A 22393-nucleotide genomic window follows, 5' to 3' on the forward strand; every position below is an offset into this window, starting at 1 on the left:
ACCTCTAGTGCTAGAGTAAATCTGTGATTTCAAACCCGATTAACTTGAAGTAAAGAAATATATGTATTTGACCACTGATGCCTTTACATTTCTAAGGTAACAAAATTAGTCGTGTGTCACTCTCGCTATGTACGGATGCGGGCGTAGCCGCAATTCAATGTGTCACTCTCAATCCTCCATTGATGGAACTAACAGAAAAAAGGTTTACTAAAAGCAGGAGTGAAATGAGAAATAAAAAAAAAAGAGAGAGAGAATAAATTCAAGATTATATACAAATATATTTATATTTGGCATAATTAATTAAGAAGTCTTTACATGGAATGACAATCTTTCGCAAGTTGCCCATCAAAAGATATTGTCGAAAAGAATAAATGCAAGAAAAGAAATCTTGTTGCTTGCTTCTCCTTAAAGGGGTTCTATTAGTACATAACCGGCATGATGCACTAAAATTAAAAATAAAAAGCTTTGACACCGACGTTAAGAGATAAAAAAACAAAAGAAAGATAGTGAATGAACCCACTTGGTATTAGGTGCTAATTACTGTTTTAGACGGTGGATTAGAGGAATCACCACATGGGAATGAGATAGTCCTTGTGATGGTGACAATGACTACTGGTAACTCGAGTATCTCTGTTTTATTAATTTAACCCCACATTATGCTTAGGGATAGATTAGGCCATCATTAGCTAAACTGCTCTTCTATGCCTATTTATGTTTGCCCTTTAAAAGCCCTCGAAGCCTAAAGCCATTATGAATTATTAGCTTTCAAATAAAGCCAAACAGAAATATGATCCTTTGTTTAGTTATGGGAATATTCTTTTACAAGGAATCTTCAACCAAGCGATGCATTCTTAGTTAATATTCACTTAATTCTCTCTCTCTCTCTCCATATATATATTTTGCAATATTTTAAAGGTTTAATTTTACAAATATTTTTTTTTTTTTCTGACAAGTTGTGCACGATGTAGAATTTTAAGAGGCGGGCTGTCTATTTAGAAGGCGACTCTAAAATGCAATTTTCTTCACCTTTCCATAACTTGAGCAATTATGATAACTACAGACAATTAATGCATATATACATATGTGCGTGTGTGGTGTAACTTAAGAAATATCAAGAAAAAAGAAAATGTGTAATCACTAACAAGTGGGAAAACAAGCGTGCCAAGGAAACCATTGATACTGGTTTAAGTGATATGGTTAATAATTACAAATAGCAATGTAGGTGGTTGGGGGGCTTAATACACAAATTGGGTCGTATTGTGTAATCCACCAAAATTTGACCATAATTTTAGCCTGATTGATACAGTTCAACCACTAATTATTTTTACCTTCAAATTGTTGGTAGGTAAGCTAACACCAAAGTGCTCAAACTCATAGGAAATTCCCATTCTCTCTCCAGAAAATCATATTATAAATTGCCACATTCATATATATACATATATAGTCTACTTCCTCAAACTAGGGAGAGAAGCATTTTACAAGTGTTAGATGTTAAGTAATCGTGTTCTCACACAAGCATTATATAAAATTAAGTTAATATATAGAAATACATAAGAGAAAGAAATTCTAAATCAAGTTTAATTTACACACTCTAAGAGTGCTCAATGATTAGTAGACACATCTTTAGCCCCATCATGCTTGATCGAGTTCGCAAGTAATTACCGCTCGATTGGATTTGCAGGTAATTACTGTTAGAAATTCAAATTGTAAAATTTGAGTCTCAATCTAAAAGTCAACCAAATCAAACTATAACCAATAATTTAAAATTGAAGTCTATTATATGACTCATTGAATTTTAATGATATCTTATGTAAATATTAAAGGTAGCTTCTATCGACTTTCAACAAGTACTTAATTTCATGCAACATTTAATTTCATATTCGAATTAGTAGGTTGTTTTAATACCAACTTCGAATCTACATAAATTACTGATTCAACAACTAGAAGTAATATTGAATCCGTCTATATATTTCAGAAATTAATCTCTAAGTATTAGTAGTAATTTATTTAGACTTTTATAAGCATTCTAATTCAAAATCACTTTTTAATATTAGATGGGATGTTATGCAAATAGCTTATAAGCAGACCGAATAAAAATCTTTTCCCAAAAGGAAGAAACAATTTTCCCTAAAGTAAATGCTTCGTACGGTCATGCCTATTGTGGTAGCACTTGTAAAAATTATATTCTCCAATGATCAATGATGGCATAAAGCTTATCACAAGTAAAATGGCAATTTAGTCATTGTTGGATGCGGATACCTTCTTTGACCTACTTTAAGCACTAAATTCATTGCTAATAGGGCTTTGATTAACCAATTAGCGAGCATTAACATGGATATTGACTTGGTTAGTGCTAAGTTAATTAGTGTTATATGATTTCTTTCCTCTCATTCATGTGTATTATAATGCCACTAATTACGAGTTCAATTTTTTTCTTTTACATTTTTTTTCCCTTAGGGAAGTTAATTAGTTTTATAGGAGGTAAATATTACTATGTATTTGGCTTAATTTTAAAAATATATAATATAAAAGATATGTATTTAGATTAAAATATTTATTTATTCTTCACAATTAATTAACTTTTAATACGTAAAAAGAATTTCTTTATTTCTCAGGCTCGATTTACAGGAGTTATATCATTTCTTTCCAAGAAGACTAACATGAATATGAATGGGTCAAGCAGCAATAAGTAATTTCCACATAGGATTTAGTGTCATTTCCTACGTTTGCAAAGGTAAGGAAAAAGGGCAAAAAGTTGGATGAAATTAGGGTCCAGTAGATCTCAAGATTTTTGGAATAAGAAGTAGGAAGTCCACATCCAAGGCAATGAAAATGTTTGGTACGAGATCCAACGGCTGGAAAAGCTTCAATTAGGTCAAAAGGAAGTCAATCTATAGGGGGGACGGGGGGGGGGGGGGGGGACCAAAATCCCACTTGGCCTTCCTTCAATTTAATTATAATAAGACTAATTATATTCTTACATGGAAACAATTAAAAGGGGTTTTATATTATATAAAACAATTTTAAAAGGGTATCATACAATCCCACTAATTGATCCATTTCCTAATAAACCCATGATTGTCCTCACATGGATTCCAACCCAAAATGCCACATTCTTTTATTAATTGTTTCCAAGAGCCATCCACCAAAACTTCATTATACCCTTGATTGCAATTTGCATTTTTAATTTCCAATTTGGCTTAATTAAACCCCACATGAGCAATGCTCAAGTCCTAGGCTGGGCGATTAGAAAGACAAAAGAAATGGGATAGGTCAAACTTTTTAACTTGTGGGGTCTCCCCATATTTTTGTGCAGGCTAGGGGCAGCCATGAAACACCAACCAAATTGGTCTCCACATGGGGCATACATTAATTTTTATTTTTCTTTTTCTTGAAATGAAAAAAAAAAACATATCTCTAATCATAGTACAAATCAATTTCAAAGGGCTTTAGTGCAATATAAAATAGATTATAATTAGGTGTCTATACTTTAGTGTAGTTTGTGTTAAGGAGAGTGTAAAAGCATCCTTGTTTTAGGGGCTGGTGGGGAATTCCACAGCATGTCCCTTTAAAAGACTGTAGCCTTGATTAACAAGAACAAGTCCCTTTTAGGACATCATTGATCATGCCTGCGTCTCAACCCTATCTACCTTCCGACGAGCCATTATTCTAACATTTCTTGTTTTAGTGATCAAACTAATCCAATCAAATTCCCTTGTGCATATTAAACTATTAATTTGAAATTAAATTTAAGTAAGAAATTATAAGCTCCAATATTTCCTAGTTACTTAGAAATTTACTCGTGTTTGCAATATATTAATATTCTCATGGTTTGTGGGTTTCACAGCCTTTCATAACATTGTAAAATTAACTTTAAAAAAGGAAAAATATATTGACATAAACTCTTCAAGGAAGCAAGGGCCGTTATTAAGCATTTGCCGTTAATAATTAATTACCATAAAGCAATAATTGAAAAAACATAATCAGGATTATATCATAATAAAAGACAGGTGTCGAGCAATAAAGTAATTTATAAGAAATCTCCCTTTGTTGCACAATTATGCATTGAGACAGGCAAACACTCACATATATAAACTGTGATTGGCTTGTCCTTATTCTCTGTTCATATTTCCTAACAAAAAGGGCTTTTAACAACTAAACTGAGAATGCTTATCCACATCATTAGAAGTTAATTACTATACAAAAAACAACAAACGGATGATGTGGACACACCAATTCTTTGTTCCACTTACTAGGAAATTTTTTGTATTCAGTATCAGACCAAACACAGATTAATTCAATAGCAGGTTAATCCTAGATTAATTTAACACTTTGGTGGGCATAATAATTTAATCAATTACATCACTGCACTTTATTAAGTGTATAAACCAAATTAGAGGTCATTAGATTTTCAAATCCTCCTTTTTCTTATATTTTGTGATGCATAGCTCTCTTCTTTGTTTGGAGAGTGGTGTCTACGCCACTAATTAGGAATTAGACAGAAGAAAGATATGTGTCCCTAAAAAGAGCAGAATACACAACAGACACATCTACTTGTAGGTATATATAGACATTATTATATACGTATGTGTAGTTATCATTCCCTCCTTTCCTTTTCATTTAAGAAGATTACCCAACATTTGGTTTGATATTTTACTAAGGTTTATTATATACTTTACAATAAATATTTTAAATTTTTTATAATAGTAAAGTAATGAAACATATCACCTTCGTTAATTAGGTGAGAATGACGAATTGCCTACTAATATGTTCTTTTTTAATAGGAAAAATTGGATCTTTCATCCAAGGGAAAATATATATATATATGTCCTCATATACAAATTCAATAATAAAAGTAATAATATAAAAAGACACAAAAATTATAAATTATAACCTGATGGGTAAGCAATTTCTAATTTTTAAAGGAGTCTATCAATAAGAAATTCATAGTAAATTTCTCACATTAATCAATGGTTCCGTAAATGATAATTTTATTAGTTATATAAAAGAATAGGTAATGCACCCATTTTAAAGAAGAAAAAAAATCCAACAAGATAATAAAAATAAATAATTTAATATTATATATTGAATAAAAATATGAAGAGAAAGGAATTCAACAAGAAAATTTATAAGAGAAGTAGAACAAATTAAATCTTTAAAAATCAAGACAGAGAAAGTTACTTTATAGATTAGCAATGTATGTTTTGAATGGACCGTGCTAATAGTATATACGTTTTGCCATCGTATAAGATATGGTTAAATTTTAAAATTAAATAAGAAAAATTGAAAGTGATGAAGAAGGAGCCCAATTATTTTAAGGTAGTGGACATGGAAGGCATCTTATTAGACTTATATATCCTTTTGCAGGGGACAAATGGAATTGCTTCTTTGTGATAAAAGGTGTGCTAATATATATTTAATTAAACTAATCTTCTATCAAATTCCTCTCTTCCTTCTTTAAATATCTCTGATTGAAGCTGGAGAATGAAACTAATACTTAATACTATAGCCCTACACATTATTGACCTATTTATTTTTATTTTGAGATTTATTAAGTTACAAAAATCTTTAGATATATAATAAAATTACGCTTTTAAGATATAGTATCAATATTATAAATTATATCAATATTTGCTAGAAATAATTACAAAGAAATACCATCCTATATGTTTCTTTTTTAGACAAGAAAAGCTTTTTACTATAAATTTTGACAAAAAAAGATATCTCACTATTAAAAAGCTTCGATTTGTAAAGATTTAACTATGTTTATTTCAATCAGTTATTATTATTATATTATTTGTGTTTGATAATATAAATTTAAAATTTAACAGTTTCTAACTCTCTTATGAGTTTAATTCGACGATTAAATCATGAAATTTTAATTCTAAAATTATATTATTAAACACAAATAACGAGATAACAATAATTAGTTGGAATAATTATAGCTGAATGCTTACAAATTAAAACGGTTAAATAATTTTTTATTATCACAATTTGTAACAACATATTTTTATTTGTCTGAAAAATATACACATTTAAAGTTGTAAATCATCCCTATTTATTAACTATTACCTTATTGTTATGTTTGGGGAACGCACATATCAACTCTCTGTATTATGTTTAGGTGCATATATATACTTAAAAAGAGTTTTTATCCAACTCTTATAATTGCTTTCTTATCAGAGACCAATTTGAGACTTTTTTTTATAATTTAGTATTATTTGTTAGTTTGATTAATTTCGTAGAATAAAAATAATTAGAAAATTCATATGTAATAGATTAGAAAGAATCTCTATTATAAAATCTAAGTCTAATAGGACTAGAAATTATATTCTTAATATGCTCTAAGTGAATTATTTAAATGTAAATTTAACAAGAGCCAAAAATTAGTAAATTTGAAATATATTATTTTATAGGATAAGGATTAATTAACACAACTGCATAATTTAGTATCATATTGCTAAGCTGAAGCATAAGAGGGTTTTTTTCTTGTTCAAAAGCAATTTTGTAAAGAATATTGAAAATCTATTTGGCCTGCGAAGCTTCATCCAAAAATTAGAATTTTCTAGAAAGCTGTTGGAAATAGCATACAAGTGGTTAAGAGGATGTTAATCATGTTCTTTAGTTCATTAAGCAAATAAAGCTAAGTGTTGACACCAAATATTTAGTCAGGGTTGTGTCAATCATCTTCCTAATTAATATTGCTACAACAAATAACATTTCTGTAATTATTAGTGTCAAAAAATGGACAAATATCTATACATACTCTTAGAATGTTATATTTTAATTCTTAATTTCTTTTTATTAAATTGTGAATTCATTTATTGTAAGGAAAGTGAGTAGAAAAGACGAAATGATCTTTAAAAATAATATTTGATCCAATTCTTTTTTACGAAAACAATTCACATATTACCAATTTTAACACTACCTTGGCAAGATTATATTTATTATAAGTATACTTTGCAATATATACATAAAACTGAAACCACTGCATATCAAAAAATTACTTTAATATACACAAAAAAAAAAAAGAAATATATTGATAAACATAAATATATGTTTATATATAGGCCTAATTATCAATTAATTTCTGACATTTTGTGCTTTTAACAAAATTATTTAATTTTTTTAAAGTTTACAAAATTAGATAATTTCTTTCAATTTTTTAACAAAAACAATTTCTGATTATTTAATTTCTATGGTGATGACACTTACGTGGCAACCGGAGCTATTAGTATAAAAAAAATAGCTAGTCAATAAAAATACATTTGGTGACTCATCACTTTATCAAAACGCATCGTTTTGTTAAGGGATTTAAAACAAACAACAAATGAAAGAAAGAAAAACCTAGGATCTGAGTGTTGTCTTCTTCCTCATCTTCTCAAATTGGGTTTATGGTTTTGATAGAATAAGAAGAATACAAAATCCTCATCCATCGTTTGCAAATTGTAAAGGAAGAAATTTGAAGCCCATCCTCTTTAGTCACCTCTTCTTCAAGCCACACGTGCCCTCTCATGTTGTTAGGCCGCCACCACAACAATATGAATTTTTGTGTATTATTTCTAGAGCTGCAAGGATCCTGTTATGCTGCAAAAAGAGGAAAAAAGGGATTGATTTGTTTCTTTTTTTTTTTCTTTCCCATTCCTCATTATTTATGAAGTTAAGCCGATTGTTTTGGATACAAAGCTTTTGAATATTTGGCATCAAACTCAATCTCAAATGGGGATCTTTTAATGGCTATAGGCAGTGATGGGAATTTGCAAAATAAGTTATCGGATCTAGTAGACTGCCCTAATGCCAGGATAGAATGTTGAGGTTGCCTTTCTATTTTCTGAACTGGTACCAATAACGGATTGTGGTTCTGAAAAATATGAGAGATAGCCACGCAATGATAAAAACAAGCAGTGTCGCCACTACAATGACATGAGTGCCGGTGTGACTATGGCGCCAATCTACGGCTGCGAGTTTCAGAAAGTGAAATGGGAATCAACACTAGATCTAGATGTTTTTTTTTTGATAAAGTGATGAGTCACCAAATATTTTTTGCTGACTAAGCTTTTTTATTTGACTATTAATTATGTCAATGCCACGTAAGCATCCTCACAGTAAAAACTAAAAGATTTGACCGGAAAATGTCTTTGTTAAAAAAATAAAAGAAATTTTATAATTTTATAATTTTTTTAAAAAATTAGATAATTTTATTAAAAGTGTGAAATATCTTGAATTAATTAGTAATTAGGCCTTATATAAGTATACCGATTAGAAAAATTGAGTATACCTCACTTAATAAAAATATATTAAAAAAAGATTTATTGACAATAGTCAATCATAAAATTATTGTTTGAGATTTTTGTTAGAATGATGATTCAAATAAAGAATTATATAAATAACCAAATATAATTATAGTAACAAGATAGATATTTTAATTAGAACAAAATAATTTTAACAACTTAATAGTTGATAACTAATAATACTAATATATTTATCAGTAATTATATTGTTATATTCTTTTTCATGTATGGCGTTAAAATTAGCATGTTATTTACTAATGATTGGAATAGTTATATATGTGATTATCCAATTTTGCATTTAGTTTCAATTAAAAATTATTTAATTTTAATTTATTTCATGAAACTCACTTAGTTATAATTTATTTTATATAATAGTCACTTAATTTTAATTTGAGTTGCATAATAATTATTTTAATTTGAGTTTCAATTTGTTTTATGTACCATCAGAATTTAATATTGACTCTCCTACTCAAATTATTCTTTTTTTATATTTATTAATGTTCCTCACTTTGCTCGGTATCCTCATCTAAAATTATTCCGCATCCTCATGTTTTTTATATTTATCATTTTCATTATTAAAAATTTTAATTTGTAAGAATTCAACTGCCTTCACTTCAATCAGCTATCATTATCATACTGTACATGTTTGATAGCATGAGTTTTAAATTTAATAATTTCTAATTTTATTGTTAAATAGTAAATTATAATTTAAAAATTAATTCGATTTGATTGTCAAATTATAATATTTTAAGTTATTATATTCGAAACTAAATGACCGAATCACAGTGAATTAGAACTTTTTAATAATGAAATATTTTTTATTATAATTTTTAATCATATATATTTTTTTATAAAAAATTATATATTAAAATTATCAAATATATACATAAAACTAGAAATTATTCTGCAAGTCTTGTGGTCCAATCGGCATCCAAATTACACCTATTTTTAATTTTAATTTTAATTTTTTTTTTTTTGGTTAGTCCGAGTTAAACATACAGAAACTCAAGTCTAAATCCAACCTTTTATTTTTTATTTATTTCTTTTCACGATATGAGTACGTATGAGTTAGTCAAGTACCTGAAACCACAGGTCTATTAAGATTTAAGAACAATAATCCAACCGTGATTTAACGGCAGTCATCCGTCACCTCGAACTTCTTCTATTTAATTGTCCTTTTTGAAACTTCCGTTACTTTAGCCGTCCAGTTAACCAGCGTCTCAAATAACCAGGGTTAGTTAGGTTAGCATTACCTTCCATTTACATAACACAACACAACACAAAACCAGACAAAGGAAGAGAGAGTGTGTCTCTTGTGTAGTTACAGGTGAAGCAAAAGAAAGAAAGAAAGGAAGAAAGGACGCGTAATATAAGACGCGCGCAAGGCGGTTTTTGTTTGGGATTCCCTTGTAACGGCGTTTTTATTGTGAGATACTTACTTAATTGTCTATACACTTTACACAAAACAAACTACTTTCTAGAGAGAGAGATAACAAGCAGCAGCTCCTCCTTTTGGAGAGAAACAGCGATATTTGTAGAGTGGTTTTTCGAGCTGATAAAAGTGGCTTTGTAACCGTTCAAAGTGGTTTAGCGTTACGGGTTTTGGATCTCTGGGATCGTTACGGAGACAGAGAGAGTAACGGGTGTGTTGTAGAAGAGGAAAAGTTTGAGCCTAATGTAAAAAAAGTGAAAATTAACGGCTTTGTTAATAAAAAATTTATAATTAACAGTAATAACAACAATAATTGTATTTTTCGTTGATGCTTGTTTTGGTGATTTAAGTGTATATAACGAGGAAAAAAATTTGAGGGTGGTAAGAAGCTTTGAATTTTTTTTTTTGGTGGGTTTCGTTTTGTTGTTGACTTGGTGGTGGTTCGAAAATGATGGCTGCAAATCGGGTCGGGTCGTTTTCTCAGGGTAACAGTGAAGGTGAAGTATGAAATGGCTTCTTGTTTCTTTTGATTTGTTTTACTTCTATTTTTCATTTTTTTTGTTTCTAGAGGAAAGTTTTGAACTTTCAGGATTCATTTCTTGGGTTTCAGGTAGTTGTGGAGATGATCTGTATACTGAGCTGTGGAAGGCTTGTGCGGGCCCACTTGTGGATGTTCCTAAAGATGGGGAAAGAGTGTTTTATTTTCCACAGGGTCATATGGAACAGGCAAGACAGATTTATTTTTTTAGTTTTGTTGTTTGGGGAAAAGTTTTGATTTTGTGGTGAAATGATGAATGAGCCTAAGTTGGTTTCATTAGGGGGTGAAAATGATGAATTCGGGATTGGTTTCTATTAATGGGCCTAATATATTTTTGGTTGAGAATTTAAATATGTCGCTATTTTTGGGCTGTGTAGTTGGAGGCATCAACAAATCAGGAGTTGAATCAAAGGGTTCCTTTGTTTAATCTGCCATCAAAGATCCTGTGTCGTGTCATTAACATTCACCTGCTGGTATTTCATTCTCTGATCTTAATTTCCTTTATGTTACTTTCTGGTTCTTGAATTTTCTTATTTGGATTGTTTGGATCCAATTTTTAAGTTATTATGGGAATAATATACTTAATCTGAGCTAAATCCCTCGACTTGGGCCCTGGAGAATATATGATTAATTTACGCAATTTATATATCTTAGTTACGGAGTGAATCTTTGATTTTGATTGAAGCAATGTGTTGGCTGGAATTTGTATCTGATTTCTTCTATTTGTGTAGGCGGAGCAAGATACTGATGAAGTTTATGCACAAATTACTTTGCTGCCAGAATCAGATGTAAGAACCAATTTTATTTCTTTGTATTTTGGATCTGCAGTATTGATTAGTTCAAAGTTTGATGATGTTAAGGCAACGACTGCATTTTGATGTCTTTGAATCATTATAAAACACTGCAGCAAACCGAGCCTACAAGTCCTGATCCATCCCCAGCTGAGCCATCAAGACGTCCAGCAGTTCACTCGTTTTGCAAAGTGTTAACAGCCTCTGATACAAGCACTCATGGGGGTTTCTCTGTTCTTCGTAAACATGCTACTGAATGCCTTCCACAACTGGTAATTTTTGTTTGTGTATTATCCCTTTGACCTCAAGATATCTGGTTACTTATTTCATCTGTGGGTGTTCTTCAGGACATGACTCAACCAACTCCAACACAGGAACTGGTTGCCAAAGATCTTCACGGTTATGAATGGCGGTTTAAACATATTTTCAGAGGTACTAGCTTGTATATGCCTTGTTTCCTTAGAATGATATGATTCTTAGGAAGAATGTTGCTGGCCCTTTGACCACTCTTTCCCTTTCTTGGCTTGTTGAATTACTACTCATGTTTCTTTGATCCAAATATCAAATGAACAGGCCAACCACGGAGGCACTTACTTACGACAGGGTGGAGTACATTTGTTACTTCTAAGAGATTAGTTGCTGGGGATTCATTTGTCTTCCTCAGGTATTCAATTTGGTTGTTACTCCTCCCTTCAATTATCTTTTCTAATACAAGGGTTAAAGCTCTATTCATTTAAAATTTAACTATTCAGGGGGGAGAATGGGGAGTTGCGTGTTGGAGTGAGACGTCTTGCACGTCAACAGAGCAGTATGCCATCATCTGTAATTTCGAGTCAGAGCATGCACCTTGGAGTGCTGGCAACAGCATCTCATGCTGTTGCAACACAAACTCTTTTTGTGGTCTATTATAAGCCAAGGTATCGCACAACTTCTTATCAGTACATCTTTTAGATTTTCTTTTGTTGAAAAATCTGTATGGTATATGTTGCTTGATTTTCTCTCTTTGTTTTAATTAGTTTATTCTCACTGCTCCTTGTTTAATTCATCAGGACAAGTCAGTTCATCATAAGCTTGAATAAATATTTAGAGGCTATAAACAATAAGTTTTCAGTGGGCATGAGATTCAAAATGAGGTTTGAAGGCGAAGACTCTCCTGAGAGAAGGTAGAAAGCTTTTCTTGTTTAAGATCTGCTGAATGAACTAAAAAAATTCGGAAGGATTTGTCATTAGTGTTTGTTTATTGATCAGATTTTCAGGTACAATTGTTGGAGTTGAAGATTTTTCTCCTCACTGGCTTGACTCGAAATGGCGCCAATTGAAAGTAATCCATTTCTAGATTGACATAAAAATAATATCTTTACCCTTCAGATCTGTATTTGAAATCCTACAATTGGAAACGTTGATATCAATAATAATCTGTTCGTATTTCTTTCCTCTTTCTCAGGTTCAGTGGGATGAACCTGCATCTATTCCAAGGCCTGATAAGGTCTCACCGTGGGAAATTGAGCCATTTTCAGCCTCGGCACCGTCAAACATTTCTCAACCAGTTCCATTGAAAAACAAAAGGCCACGACCACCAATTGAAGTTCCCACCCTTGGTAAATAGAACTCACGTTTTTCTTTTCAAAACTTTTTGCTTACAATTCAATTGTTTTCTTTTCTGACCTGTCACTGTCACTGCTGTTGTTGGTTCTGATTTTCTCATGGTAGATTTATCTTCAACTGCATCACCCCTTTGGAACTCTCGATTGACACAGTCCCACGATTTAACGCAATTAAGTGTTACTGCTGAAGGCAAACGAAATGAGAATCATATCATGTGGCATCACAAGCAAAATGATATTAACAGCCATAGCAACTCTATTTCAAGGACTCAAACTGAGGGTGGTTGGCTATCCTCTCCTCTTGTGAATGTTTCTCAGCATCTGTTTCAGGAAGTAACCGAGGATAGCAAAAGTGTATCCAACTGGCCCGTTGTCTCAGGCTATTCCACTCCGCAGTCATCAAAGTTGAATGACTCAATCCTTGACCCTGTGGAGAAAGGTAGAAAATCAGATGTGGCTACTAGTTACCGATTATTTGGAATTGAGCTCATAAATCATTCTGCAAGCTCACTCCCCACCGAAAAGGCACCTGCACAACCACTAAGTGTCTCTAGTGGTACTACTGAAGCACATGTTGTCAGTACCCTGTCAGCAGCTGATTCTGACCAAAAATCTGATATCTCCAAAGAAAGGAAACCAGAACAGTTACATGTATCACCTAAAGATGCTCAGAGCAGGCAAAGTTCTGCTTCCACAAGAAGTCGCACCAAGGTAACAAAGATGTCTTGTTGAAATACAAGTTCTTTTGTGAAGATTTTGATGCTTTAGCAGGTTTCTGAGCAATTGTCAACAGGTCCAAATGCAGGGGGTTGCTGTTGGCCGGGCCATTGACTTAACTATGATAAAGGGGTATAATCAGCTTTTAGATGAGCTGGAGGAAATGTTCGACATTAAGGGACAGCTTCACCCTCGGGATAAGTGGGAAATTGTCTATACTGATGATGAAGGGGATATGATGCTTGTTGGTGATGACCCATGGCCGTGAGTATTCTAAACTGTTAGCTCTCAATTTTCGATGCTACTGTTAGTGACAGTATCCACTGCATATTTATACTTATTGTTCAATTTATATTATGATTCAGTGAATTCTGCAACATGGTGAGGAGAATCTTTATATGCTCAAGTCAGGATGTGAAGAAGATGATGCCTGGTAGCAAACTCCCAATGTTCTCAACGGAAGGTGAAGGGACTGTGATAAGCTCAGATTCAGCTGATAACTGAATCATGGGACCCCTTTCTTCCTGTTTCATTTTTGTTTTTCTCTTTCTGTTTGCTGTTGTTGTTTGTTTGCTGGGATAAAGTAGGCTCTGGTGTGTATTTGGGCTCTGGAGGATAATATGCTTGGAGAGGAAATACTGGCTAATTTAGCAAGGCTCAGTTTTTTAGAGCTAACTACCGAAGGAAACTCTAAAAGATTATATTGACTGGGTTCTAAGTAGTGGGGTTTAAACTGTAGGGCTAGTCTGTAAATTTTTTGGTAATTTGCTGGTAGAGGGTGGGGTATATGTTTCTTGTGTTTGTAAATAATTATGTGATTTGGCAAAATGTAGTCTTGGTTTTTAGAGTGGAAAAATTTTTCATGCAAGAAGTTGCTTTGCCAGCTCTATTGTACTGGGATTGTTATAATTTTGTCCATGGGCTCTACCAATAATTACGTATAAAATGCCAACTTAGTTGAGGTGGTGGCTAACACTGCAACTCCAGTGACCCATCAGTCTGCTACTCTGAGCTCTCCCATGTTAGTGGCCCAGCGAGTGAAAATTTGTGGTGAAATTTTCGTGATGATGTTAACAGGTTTATCCCTTTTTATTGCATTATTTGGGCAAATGACGGCCCCATGAGGGATGATGGGAGGACAGTCTTCGGTAGGGTTGCTTTGCGTTATTACATTACCCTCTTCTTGCCTGATTGCTTCTGGAATAATTTCACTTTCCCAATTGGGCCCTGATTCTGAAACACTCTTGTGAAACAATATTCATTAAAACTTTTCTTTTTGGTTTCTTTCTTTGTCTAATGGTTTTAGTTGTCGGACTCCTCAGCGGACTGAATGTGCTCTTTAATACAAATGTTTTATATACTTTTCAATGGGAGTTGCAATAAGAATGTCGAGCATTTAGCATCTTTAAAGTGGAAAAGGACTTGATGATGATGGTTCTATGTGCTTAATTATGTCCCCAAGTGCAATCCAGAAGTATAGATAACCTAATCTTAATCTTTGTTTAATCCAATCATCTTTCCCTTGGTGTGAATTTTTATGGGGTTATCATCATATTCTCCTCGTGATTTTCTCGCTGCTTCAGAACTGGTTCCATTAAAATGGGCTTGAACGGGAGGTTAGCATCACATGGTCCATACTGTTCATTATTTTGGCATTCGTCTCCTTATAACATATGGGTCTCCTCTTCTAACATTATGTTATAAAAATGGCTGCAAATGCTGCTCTTTTTTTTTTTTTTTTTTCTTTTTCATATGTTATAGTCAGTAATGCTTGCACATGTGCGTTAGGATGCGCTAAATGAGAAATTATAATGACGACCACCAAATCTCCCATATTCTTTATTTAGTTTCTAATTAAATAAGCTGGTGGATTAAACACTACCCACTTGACTCACTTTCACATGCTAATATATCCTTTCTTTATTGGCAGCCACAGAGTGTTTGGTTGACGGACTCTGACGTTCCCCCCTTGGAATTACTTTATCATTAAAGTTGAATCCTATTTAAATAACTCTAGCAATTTAATTTTGCCTTGTTTAGTTAAATATAACAGTCTGTGTGAAATGTGTAATTATATTAGGTTAATATACAGAATAATAATTCAACGGATTACTATTAGGTGGATTTTTATAATGTAATAATTTAGAAAATTGTCTCAATGGGTATAAAATAATAATAAAAGTAACGTAAATTCCTTTTAATAAATACAAGGATAATATTTAGGATTATTGGATGGAGAACAATATAATTTTTCTAAAAATAATAACTTTTAATACACTCATTTAAATCATATGTTTTAGTTTTGCATTCCAACTTATATGGGAAAGAAAGTCTTTTCTCACCTAAGTGGGAAATTAACAGAATGGTAATCGGGAATTTAACATTTGAAAAATATAACTTACTTTAATTACGACCTTGAAAGGGAATTTTGTTATGTCAGATTCTACATCATAGGTTATATAAAAATATTCTTAATTATAATTTTGAAATGAGGTCCCTAGTCAATTTGCTTACTGTTCACGGTCATAGAAATAGAAGACTTTCATATGCACGTTTATTACTGTGTGTTGAAAGGGAACTCAATAGTTTACCCAATTCAATATAATAATTTTATTGAGAATATGTAATGATTTTGACCACCTAACTTCCCACTACTTATCTTTACTTTCTCCTCATGTCTTATGAGGAACACACATAATTTCATGTATCAAAGTATATATTATCCATAACAAATTAACCAATCAAATTCTCTCAAAAAAATAAAATAAAAATTAACCAATCAAATATTAATAGATCCTATGTGAGATGTTCATACTTTTTATTTTATTTTATTATTATTAAGATAAATAATGATTTCCGGTATAAGACCCATGATTTATACATTTAACTCAAACGTAAAAAAAGTAAACTATCCTACACATTTTATAAGCCAACAATAAATAGAACTAAAAGTGGACTTCATTAATTATCAAAACCTTGGAATACAGCGCCGACAAGATACTATGGAGGGTCTAAGACATAGGGTGTTCACCACCACCACCACCACTGCACCTCCTCTTCACACCGTTAGACCCATGCCCCAAACACTCTTCAACCGTTTATTTTCTCCAACTTACTCTTGTGCCATCCTCATTTTGCTCTATCACCATGCAGCAAACCTTCTCTTCTCCACAACCCTCATTTCTTTCTCTATAATCCTCATCTTGCTAGTCTCCGATCTAGTTCTTGCCTTCATGTGGATCAACACTCAGGTTCTTCGCATGTATCCAGTTTGTCGCGAGCAATTCCCCGAAAACCTCAAACAAGTAATGAAGCGAAGCGAATATCCTGGACTGGACGTGTTCATATGCACTGCAGATCCGTATAAAGAGCCACCAATAAGTGCAGTAAACACTGCTTTATCAGTAATGGCTTATGATTATCCAAGGGAGAAGATTTCTGTTTACGTTTCGGATGATGGTGGCTCTGCTTTGACTTTTTTTGCTTTAATGGAAGCAGCTAAGTTTGCTACCTACTGGTTGCCATTTTGTGAGAAGAATAATATTGTAGAGAGGAGTCCTGAGGCATATTTTGAATCGAAACAAACTTGTTTTTCATCAGAGATAGAGAAGCTTAAGGTGAGATTAATTTCTGTTCAATTCAAACTTAATTTCTTTTCTAATGCGTTGATACAAAATTAAGTTTTCTTCTTTTGTATATTTCTTGAATTGCCATTGATATTATTTTACAAGGAAAGTCATTTTGTCATTTTGTCATACTCATGATTATGATTATGGAGAAAATAAAAGATCAGTGTTACCTACCTATTTTCTTCAGAACTATTGAATATTTAATTTCTTTAAAAATGTTAAGCAAAAACAAATAACATATGATTTGATTCAATGTGTATAAATCAATGGGATCCTAATGCAAGACTGGAATATGCTAGGGTGTATTCACGTGTTAAGATAAGATTACTGGTGGTGTACTGATTGGCTGGACAATAATGCAACAAGTTGTTCTTACCCTTAGTCGTCACTACTTTTATCTTTTTTCCTTGGATTCTGCCTGCTTATTACAAAGATTGTTTGGTCTGGTCCGGAATGGTCATTCTTTAGTATACTTGTATATAACTTTACTAACATAGTGGGGGCAGTAGTCTGGTTATTGATAAGTTACTGCTTTGTTATATTATTATTGTAGAAATTCTTTTTGTACATATATATGTTAAACACTGAACATTTATAAATATTATGTCATGATTGGCCGAATTGGTATGTTACCAAAGGAGGACGCAAATTCAATTTGCAGCATTAAAAGATTAGATACTTATCATATAACTTATGAGATTTAAAATTCAACATTAACCAGAATTGAATGTTGATATATATTAGAGAAGTAATGAGTTTGGAAATCATTTTTCACAGATAATGTATGAAAGCATGAAAATCAAAATAGAGCACGTTCTTGATAGAGGAAGAGTTGATGATGAATATATAAATGGAGACCGAGAGCGTGAAGCCTTCAACAAATGGACCCATAAATTCACACGTCAAGACCATCCCACTATCATTCAGGTTTTGCATTTTCTCACCCCATTTTTCTTGCAGGTTTTATTTATACCTTAACATCTAAAGTATGTAGTTAAACTGTGATCAGGTCCTTTTAGACTCAAGCAAAGACAAAGACATCAGTGACAATCAGATGCCCAATCTAATCTATCTCTCTAGACAGAAAAGCAAGAATTATCCTCACCACTTTAAAGCTGGTGCTCTCAATACTTTGGTATATGCCTTTTCTTTTACTTTTTTTTTTTAAAATTATTATATTTTTCTGTGTAATCATATCCTTGTAATAATGTTTTAATCACTTGGAAAAAATATTTGCAGCTAAGGGTATCAGCTGCCATGACCAATTCGCCAATAGTGTTGACCTTAGATTGTGACATGTACTCTAATGATCCACAAACGCCATTGCGTGCACTTTGTTACTTATGCGACCCTGAATACGTTTCCAAATTAGGGTATGTCCAATTTCCTCAAAGATTTCATGGAATCAACAAATATGACATGTATGCTTGTGCATATAAACGTCTGTATGAGGTACAGCCAATGGGATTTGATGGCCTGATGGGCCCCAATTATCTTGGAAGTGGTTGTTTTTTTCCACGTAGATCTTTATTTGGTGATCCTTCAATTCTAGTGCCACCAGAAATCCCTGAGCTAAGGCCGGACCATGTAGCGGACAAAACCCTTCAGTCCGAATCAGTTTTGGCACTTGCTCATCAAGTTGCAACATGTGATTATGAAGAACAGACCATGTGGGGCTCCAAGGTAGGAAATCATTGAGTGTTTATTGATTGAGCCCTATGGATTCAAATTTCTTACCCGACCATTTAGCATATTAATTGTTGTTGATCAACCTGTGCAGATAGGATTTAGGTATGGATCATTATCCGAGGACTTCTTGACGGGTTTGCGGATGAATTGTGAAGGGTGGAAATCTATATTTTGTCATCCTAAAAGGGCAGCGTTTTTGGGTGATGCCCCACTCACCTTGATTGATCTATTAAGCCAACAAAAGAGATGGACAATTGGGGTTCTTCAGGTTGGATTTAGTAGATATAGCCCAATAACCTTTGGTGTTAAGCATATGGGTCCTCTGATGGGTTTAGGTTATGCACAGTCCACGTTTTGGGCAAGTTGGTCAATCCCAATCATCGCATATGCTTTCCTTCCTCAGCTAGCCCTTTTTAACAAAGTTTATATATTTCCAAAGGTATGTCCTAAAACTCATCAAGTAACTATCAATGATTTGATCAAAATTAACCTATCTTACTAATAAATCTTGACTGCATAATTTTATAATCATCTCTAAAACTATAAATTCATGAGTTTGACCACTGCACCTGGCCTAATTAATAATGATTATCACCCATAAACAAATTTTGAGTCTTTTGATTATTTCCTTTTTTTTTTTTAACAAAAAAACTTTCTCTTGGTTTCTTTTAAGTACTTTTTAGTTTTATTTAGTTAAAGCTTTTAAATTTAATATACTTTATTGAGTTTTTATGTTTTTATTTTATTTTTTTTATTTAAAATAAAAAAATAAGAACTCAATAAATTAAAATAAAGATTTAAGAGTTTAATAAAATAGAACTGAAAAATTTAGGAACTTAATAAATGGATTTTGCCTTCTTTATATTTATTAGAATGAAACTTATTGTGCAGGCATCAGAGCTTCCATGGTCTCTTCTATATGTGTTTCTATTTCTTGGTGCCTACGGACAGGATTTCCTCGACTTTATCTTGGTAGGTGGTTCAGCCAAATCTTGGTGGAATGATCAAAGGATTTGGCACATAAGGGGACTGTCATGTTACATATTTGGTTCGATAGAATTCTGGCTTACAACTTTAGGATTTTCAAGATTTGGGTTCAATGTGACAAGCAAAATAGTTGATAATGAACTAAGCAAAAGATATGACCAAGGGATCTTTGAGTTTGGGGTTCATTCACCTATGTTTGTTACCCTAACAATGGCAGCATTAACTAATTTGATTGCATTAGTCAAAGGTCTGGCTGATGTTTGTAGAGGAAGCAATTTGGAAGGATCACTTCTGCAGATGCTTATTACAAGTTTTGGCGTGCTGAATTCTTGGCCAATTTATGAAGCCATATTCTTGAGAAGTGATAAAGGGACAATGCCTATTAAAACTACTCTTATGGCAATGTTTTTTGTTTTTTGGTTGTACTTGGCTGCTTATTTCATACTCAAGTGAAAAGAAAAAGAAATAAGCTTGATGGAGATTATATTTTCTTTGTAAAAAAATAATAATAAATGCCAAACCTTGTAATACCAAAGAAGTTTGTATTTAAGGTAGGCCCCATTGCTATAGTCATGTTGCATTAATTCCAAAAGAAAATAAAAAATTTATGGGCTTGAGACAATTTTTTTTCTAATATCTATGTCAATAGAACTGAATTATGATAAATAGAAAATAGTCATTAAATAAGTTAGAAATAAAATATATTAAAGTATTTCATTTTTTAGTTATAAATGTGAGGATAGAAAATCTAACTTAAAATTTAAAATTTAGCTTAAATTGAGATATGTATAAGCTTGCATATCAAAATATAAGCTTTTGAAACAAATTCAAAAAAATTATTTTGCTGACAACATATATAAGCATCTTAGTTTAAGTTTAATAATTCATTTAATATTATGTTTAGTTAAAATTCATTAAAGAACTGATTGTATTTCAAAGAAATATATAAAATAAAAAATAAAATTGAATTGATAAAATTAAAGAAAATATTTTAGTATTATGAAATTGATTGATAAATTAACATGAAATTCATTTAAAAATTCTGATTATTTTATTAGAATTTAATTTAATTATAACCAATTTCATATAATTTTAAATCTCTAATTTTTTAATTAATTTTTACTTTATTCAGAATACAGAATTTAAACTTATAAATAAGATTTACAATTATTATGGATTTTAACCGATGATAATGTAAGTATCATTTTGTGGCTACCTTGTTATACATATGACAATCTTTTATTGTCTTGACCTAAAGCGACAATGTGATTGAAGTTTTTATTTTATTGTGGTTAAAAAGAGTCGGGTAACCATTTTAATTCCAGCGACAGCTTTCCGTATCACGAATTATATTTACAGTTGGAATTTGTTTATAGGAAAATATGGGGTGAAGAATATTTGTTGGGTTTTCTCTATAAAAGGAAAAGAAAAAAAAAAAAAAAGAAATCGTTGGATAGCAAAGAGCTTTTCTAATCTTTAGCTAGATTCCATATGTTTTGAGACTATAATTATTTTATATTTTATGTTATAAATCATAAGATAAAATTTATCTATGTTGAAATAAATAATAAAAAAATAATTAAATTACGGAGTAAATTTGTTCTGTTTATTTAATTTTTTATACGAAATACTAAATAATAAAATTGTTTTGGTTATCTTGGAGAGAAATAGGAAATGTATAGAGTAATCATGGATTAAGAGAAAGAAAGGTGGGAAGAAAAGAAAGTTAGAATTAACTTGTTGAACAAAGGTTCAAAGAGGGAAGAAATAAAGTTAGGTGTTATTTTCAATCTTCTTCTCCTTTGGAAGTATATAGGAAACAGCAGACATGTCTTTGTCTGGGCAAGCAACACCAGAACACAACATATCTTTGCATGAAGTCAGATCACGTGATTGACCACATGTCCTAGATGACGGGTGCAGTGCGCCACCATATTAACCGTTGGATCCATCGCACCAAATGAGGTTGAGCCCCCACTTGTTATTCGTCTAGACTTTCTCTCAACAATTATGAAGAAAACCTATTGCGAGTTTTAATTTATCTTTCTTGCTATTGTTTTTTGGTTACATATTTATTCCAGTCCTTCTCCAATGCACTTATGGTTGTTTGCATTTGGAGGTCTTTAATCTTTACATCATTTATTTTTAGGACAATGCTAAGTGCCTATAATCTAGCCAATTATAATTCTTGAAACATGCATTGACTATTAATGGAACTTCAATTATATTTCATGAATAATTCTTTTACTTTTTTAATAATATTTTTGTAATTTTATTTTTTTTATAGAAGGTATTATACATTAAGTTTTGTTAATAAATTATTGAATTTATAGTCAATTAATTGCAATATGGTATTAAATCATTTTCATGAATTATTATCCTACCATTATTAGAGCATACGGTAAGTATTTATTTATGAGAATTGAATTAATTTAGAATGGTTAGATATGAATGGCATCGATTATGATATGGTAAAAAATGGTAAGTGATAATTTAATCAATTGAAAACAGTTATATATTTTGATTACCTAGCGCATAGTAAAATTTTTATTTGTGAGAATTGAATCAGTTGAAAATAGTTAGACATGAATTATATTGATTATAGCTCAGTGAATATATCATAGCTAATTAATTTAATCAACTCAAAATATTAAAAGATAATAGTAAATAGTAATTATATAATTATGTTATTAGTTAGATAAATTAATTAGCAAC

The 22393-nt window shown here is 31.6% G+C and overlaps 2 protein-coding genes across 2 annotated transcripts; both read left to right on the top strand.

Annotated features, from left to right (window-relative positions):
- The first annotated feature begins 9536 nt into the window (after positions 1 to 9536).
- Positions 9537 to 14244, top strand: LOC8286247 (auxin response factor 9). The gene is made up of 14 exons (XM_002518804.4): positions 9537 to 10220; positions 10334 to 10449; positions 10639 to 10734; positions 10993 to 11049; positions 11169 to 11324; positions 11400 to 11484; positions 11626 to 11716; positions 11805 to 11969; positions 12102 to 12215; positions 12301 to 12373; positions 12497 to 12650; positions 12763 to 13367; positions 13450 to 13637; positions 13739 to 14244. The coding sequence occupies exons 1-14, from the start codon at positions 10172 to 10174 to the stop codon at positions 13875 to 13877; spliced, it is 2088 nt and encodes a 695-aa protein (XP_002518850.2). The 5' UTR covers positions 9537 to 10171; the 3' UTR covers positions 13878 to 14244.
- Positions 14245 to 16297: 2053 nt separating this feature from the next.
- Positions 16298 to 20247, top strand: LOC8286248 (cellulose synthase-like protein G3). The gene is made up of 6 exons (XM_048375130.1): positions 16298 to 16990; positions 17780 to 17929; positions 18012 to 18137; positions 18242 to 18685; positions 18783 to 19130; positions 19583 to 20247. Exons 1-6 carry the CDS (start codon positions 16376 to 16378, stop codon positions 20129 to 20131), a joined length of 2232 nt encoding a protein of 743 aa, XP_048231087.1. The 5' UTR covers positions 16298 to 16375; the 3' UTR covers positions 20132 to 20247.
- Positions 20248 to 22393: the final 2146 nt, after the last annotated feature.

This window comes from Ricinus communis, chromosome 5 (genome assembly GCF_019578655.1).
Source record: "Ricinus communis isolate WT05 ecotype wild-type chromosome 5, ASM1957865v1, whole genome shotgun sequence".
In the NCBI taxonomy this organism is placed as follows: Eukaryota; Viridiplantae; Streptophyta; class Magnoliopsida; order Malpighiales; family Euphorbiaceae; genus Ricinus; species Ricinus communis.

Coding starts and splice junctions, on each gene's coding strand:
- LOC8286248 (XM_048375130.1), top strand. CDS start 16,376: ATGGAGGGTCTAAGACATAGGGTGTTCACCACCACCACCACCACTGCA. Junction 16,991..17,779: donor CAGAGATAGAGAAGCTTAAG/GTGAGATTAATT, acceptor CATTTTTCACAG/ATAATGTATGAAAGCATGAA. Junction 17,930..18,011: donor ACCATCCCACTATCATTCAG/GTTTTGCATTTT, acceptor AACTGTGATCAG/GTCCTTTTAGACTCAAGCAA.
- LOC8286247 (XM_002518804.4), top strand. CDS start 10,172: ATGATGGCTGCAAATCGGGTCGGGTCGTTTTCTCAGGGTAACAGTGAA. Junction 11,485..11,625: donor GTTTAAACATATTTTCAGAG/GTACTAGCTTGT, acceptor TCAAATGAACAG/GCCAACCACGGAGGCACTTA. Junction 13,368..13,449: donor CCACAAGAAGTCGCACCAAG/GTAACAAAGATG, acceptor AATTGTCAACAG/GTCCAAATGCAGGGGGTTGC.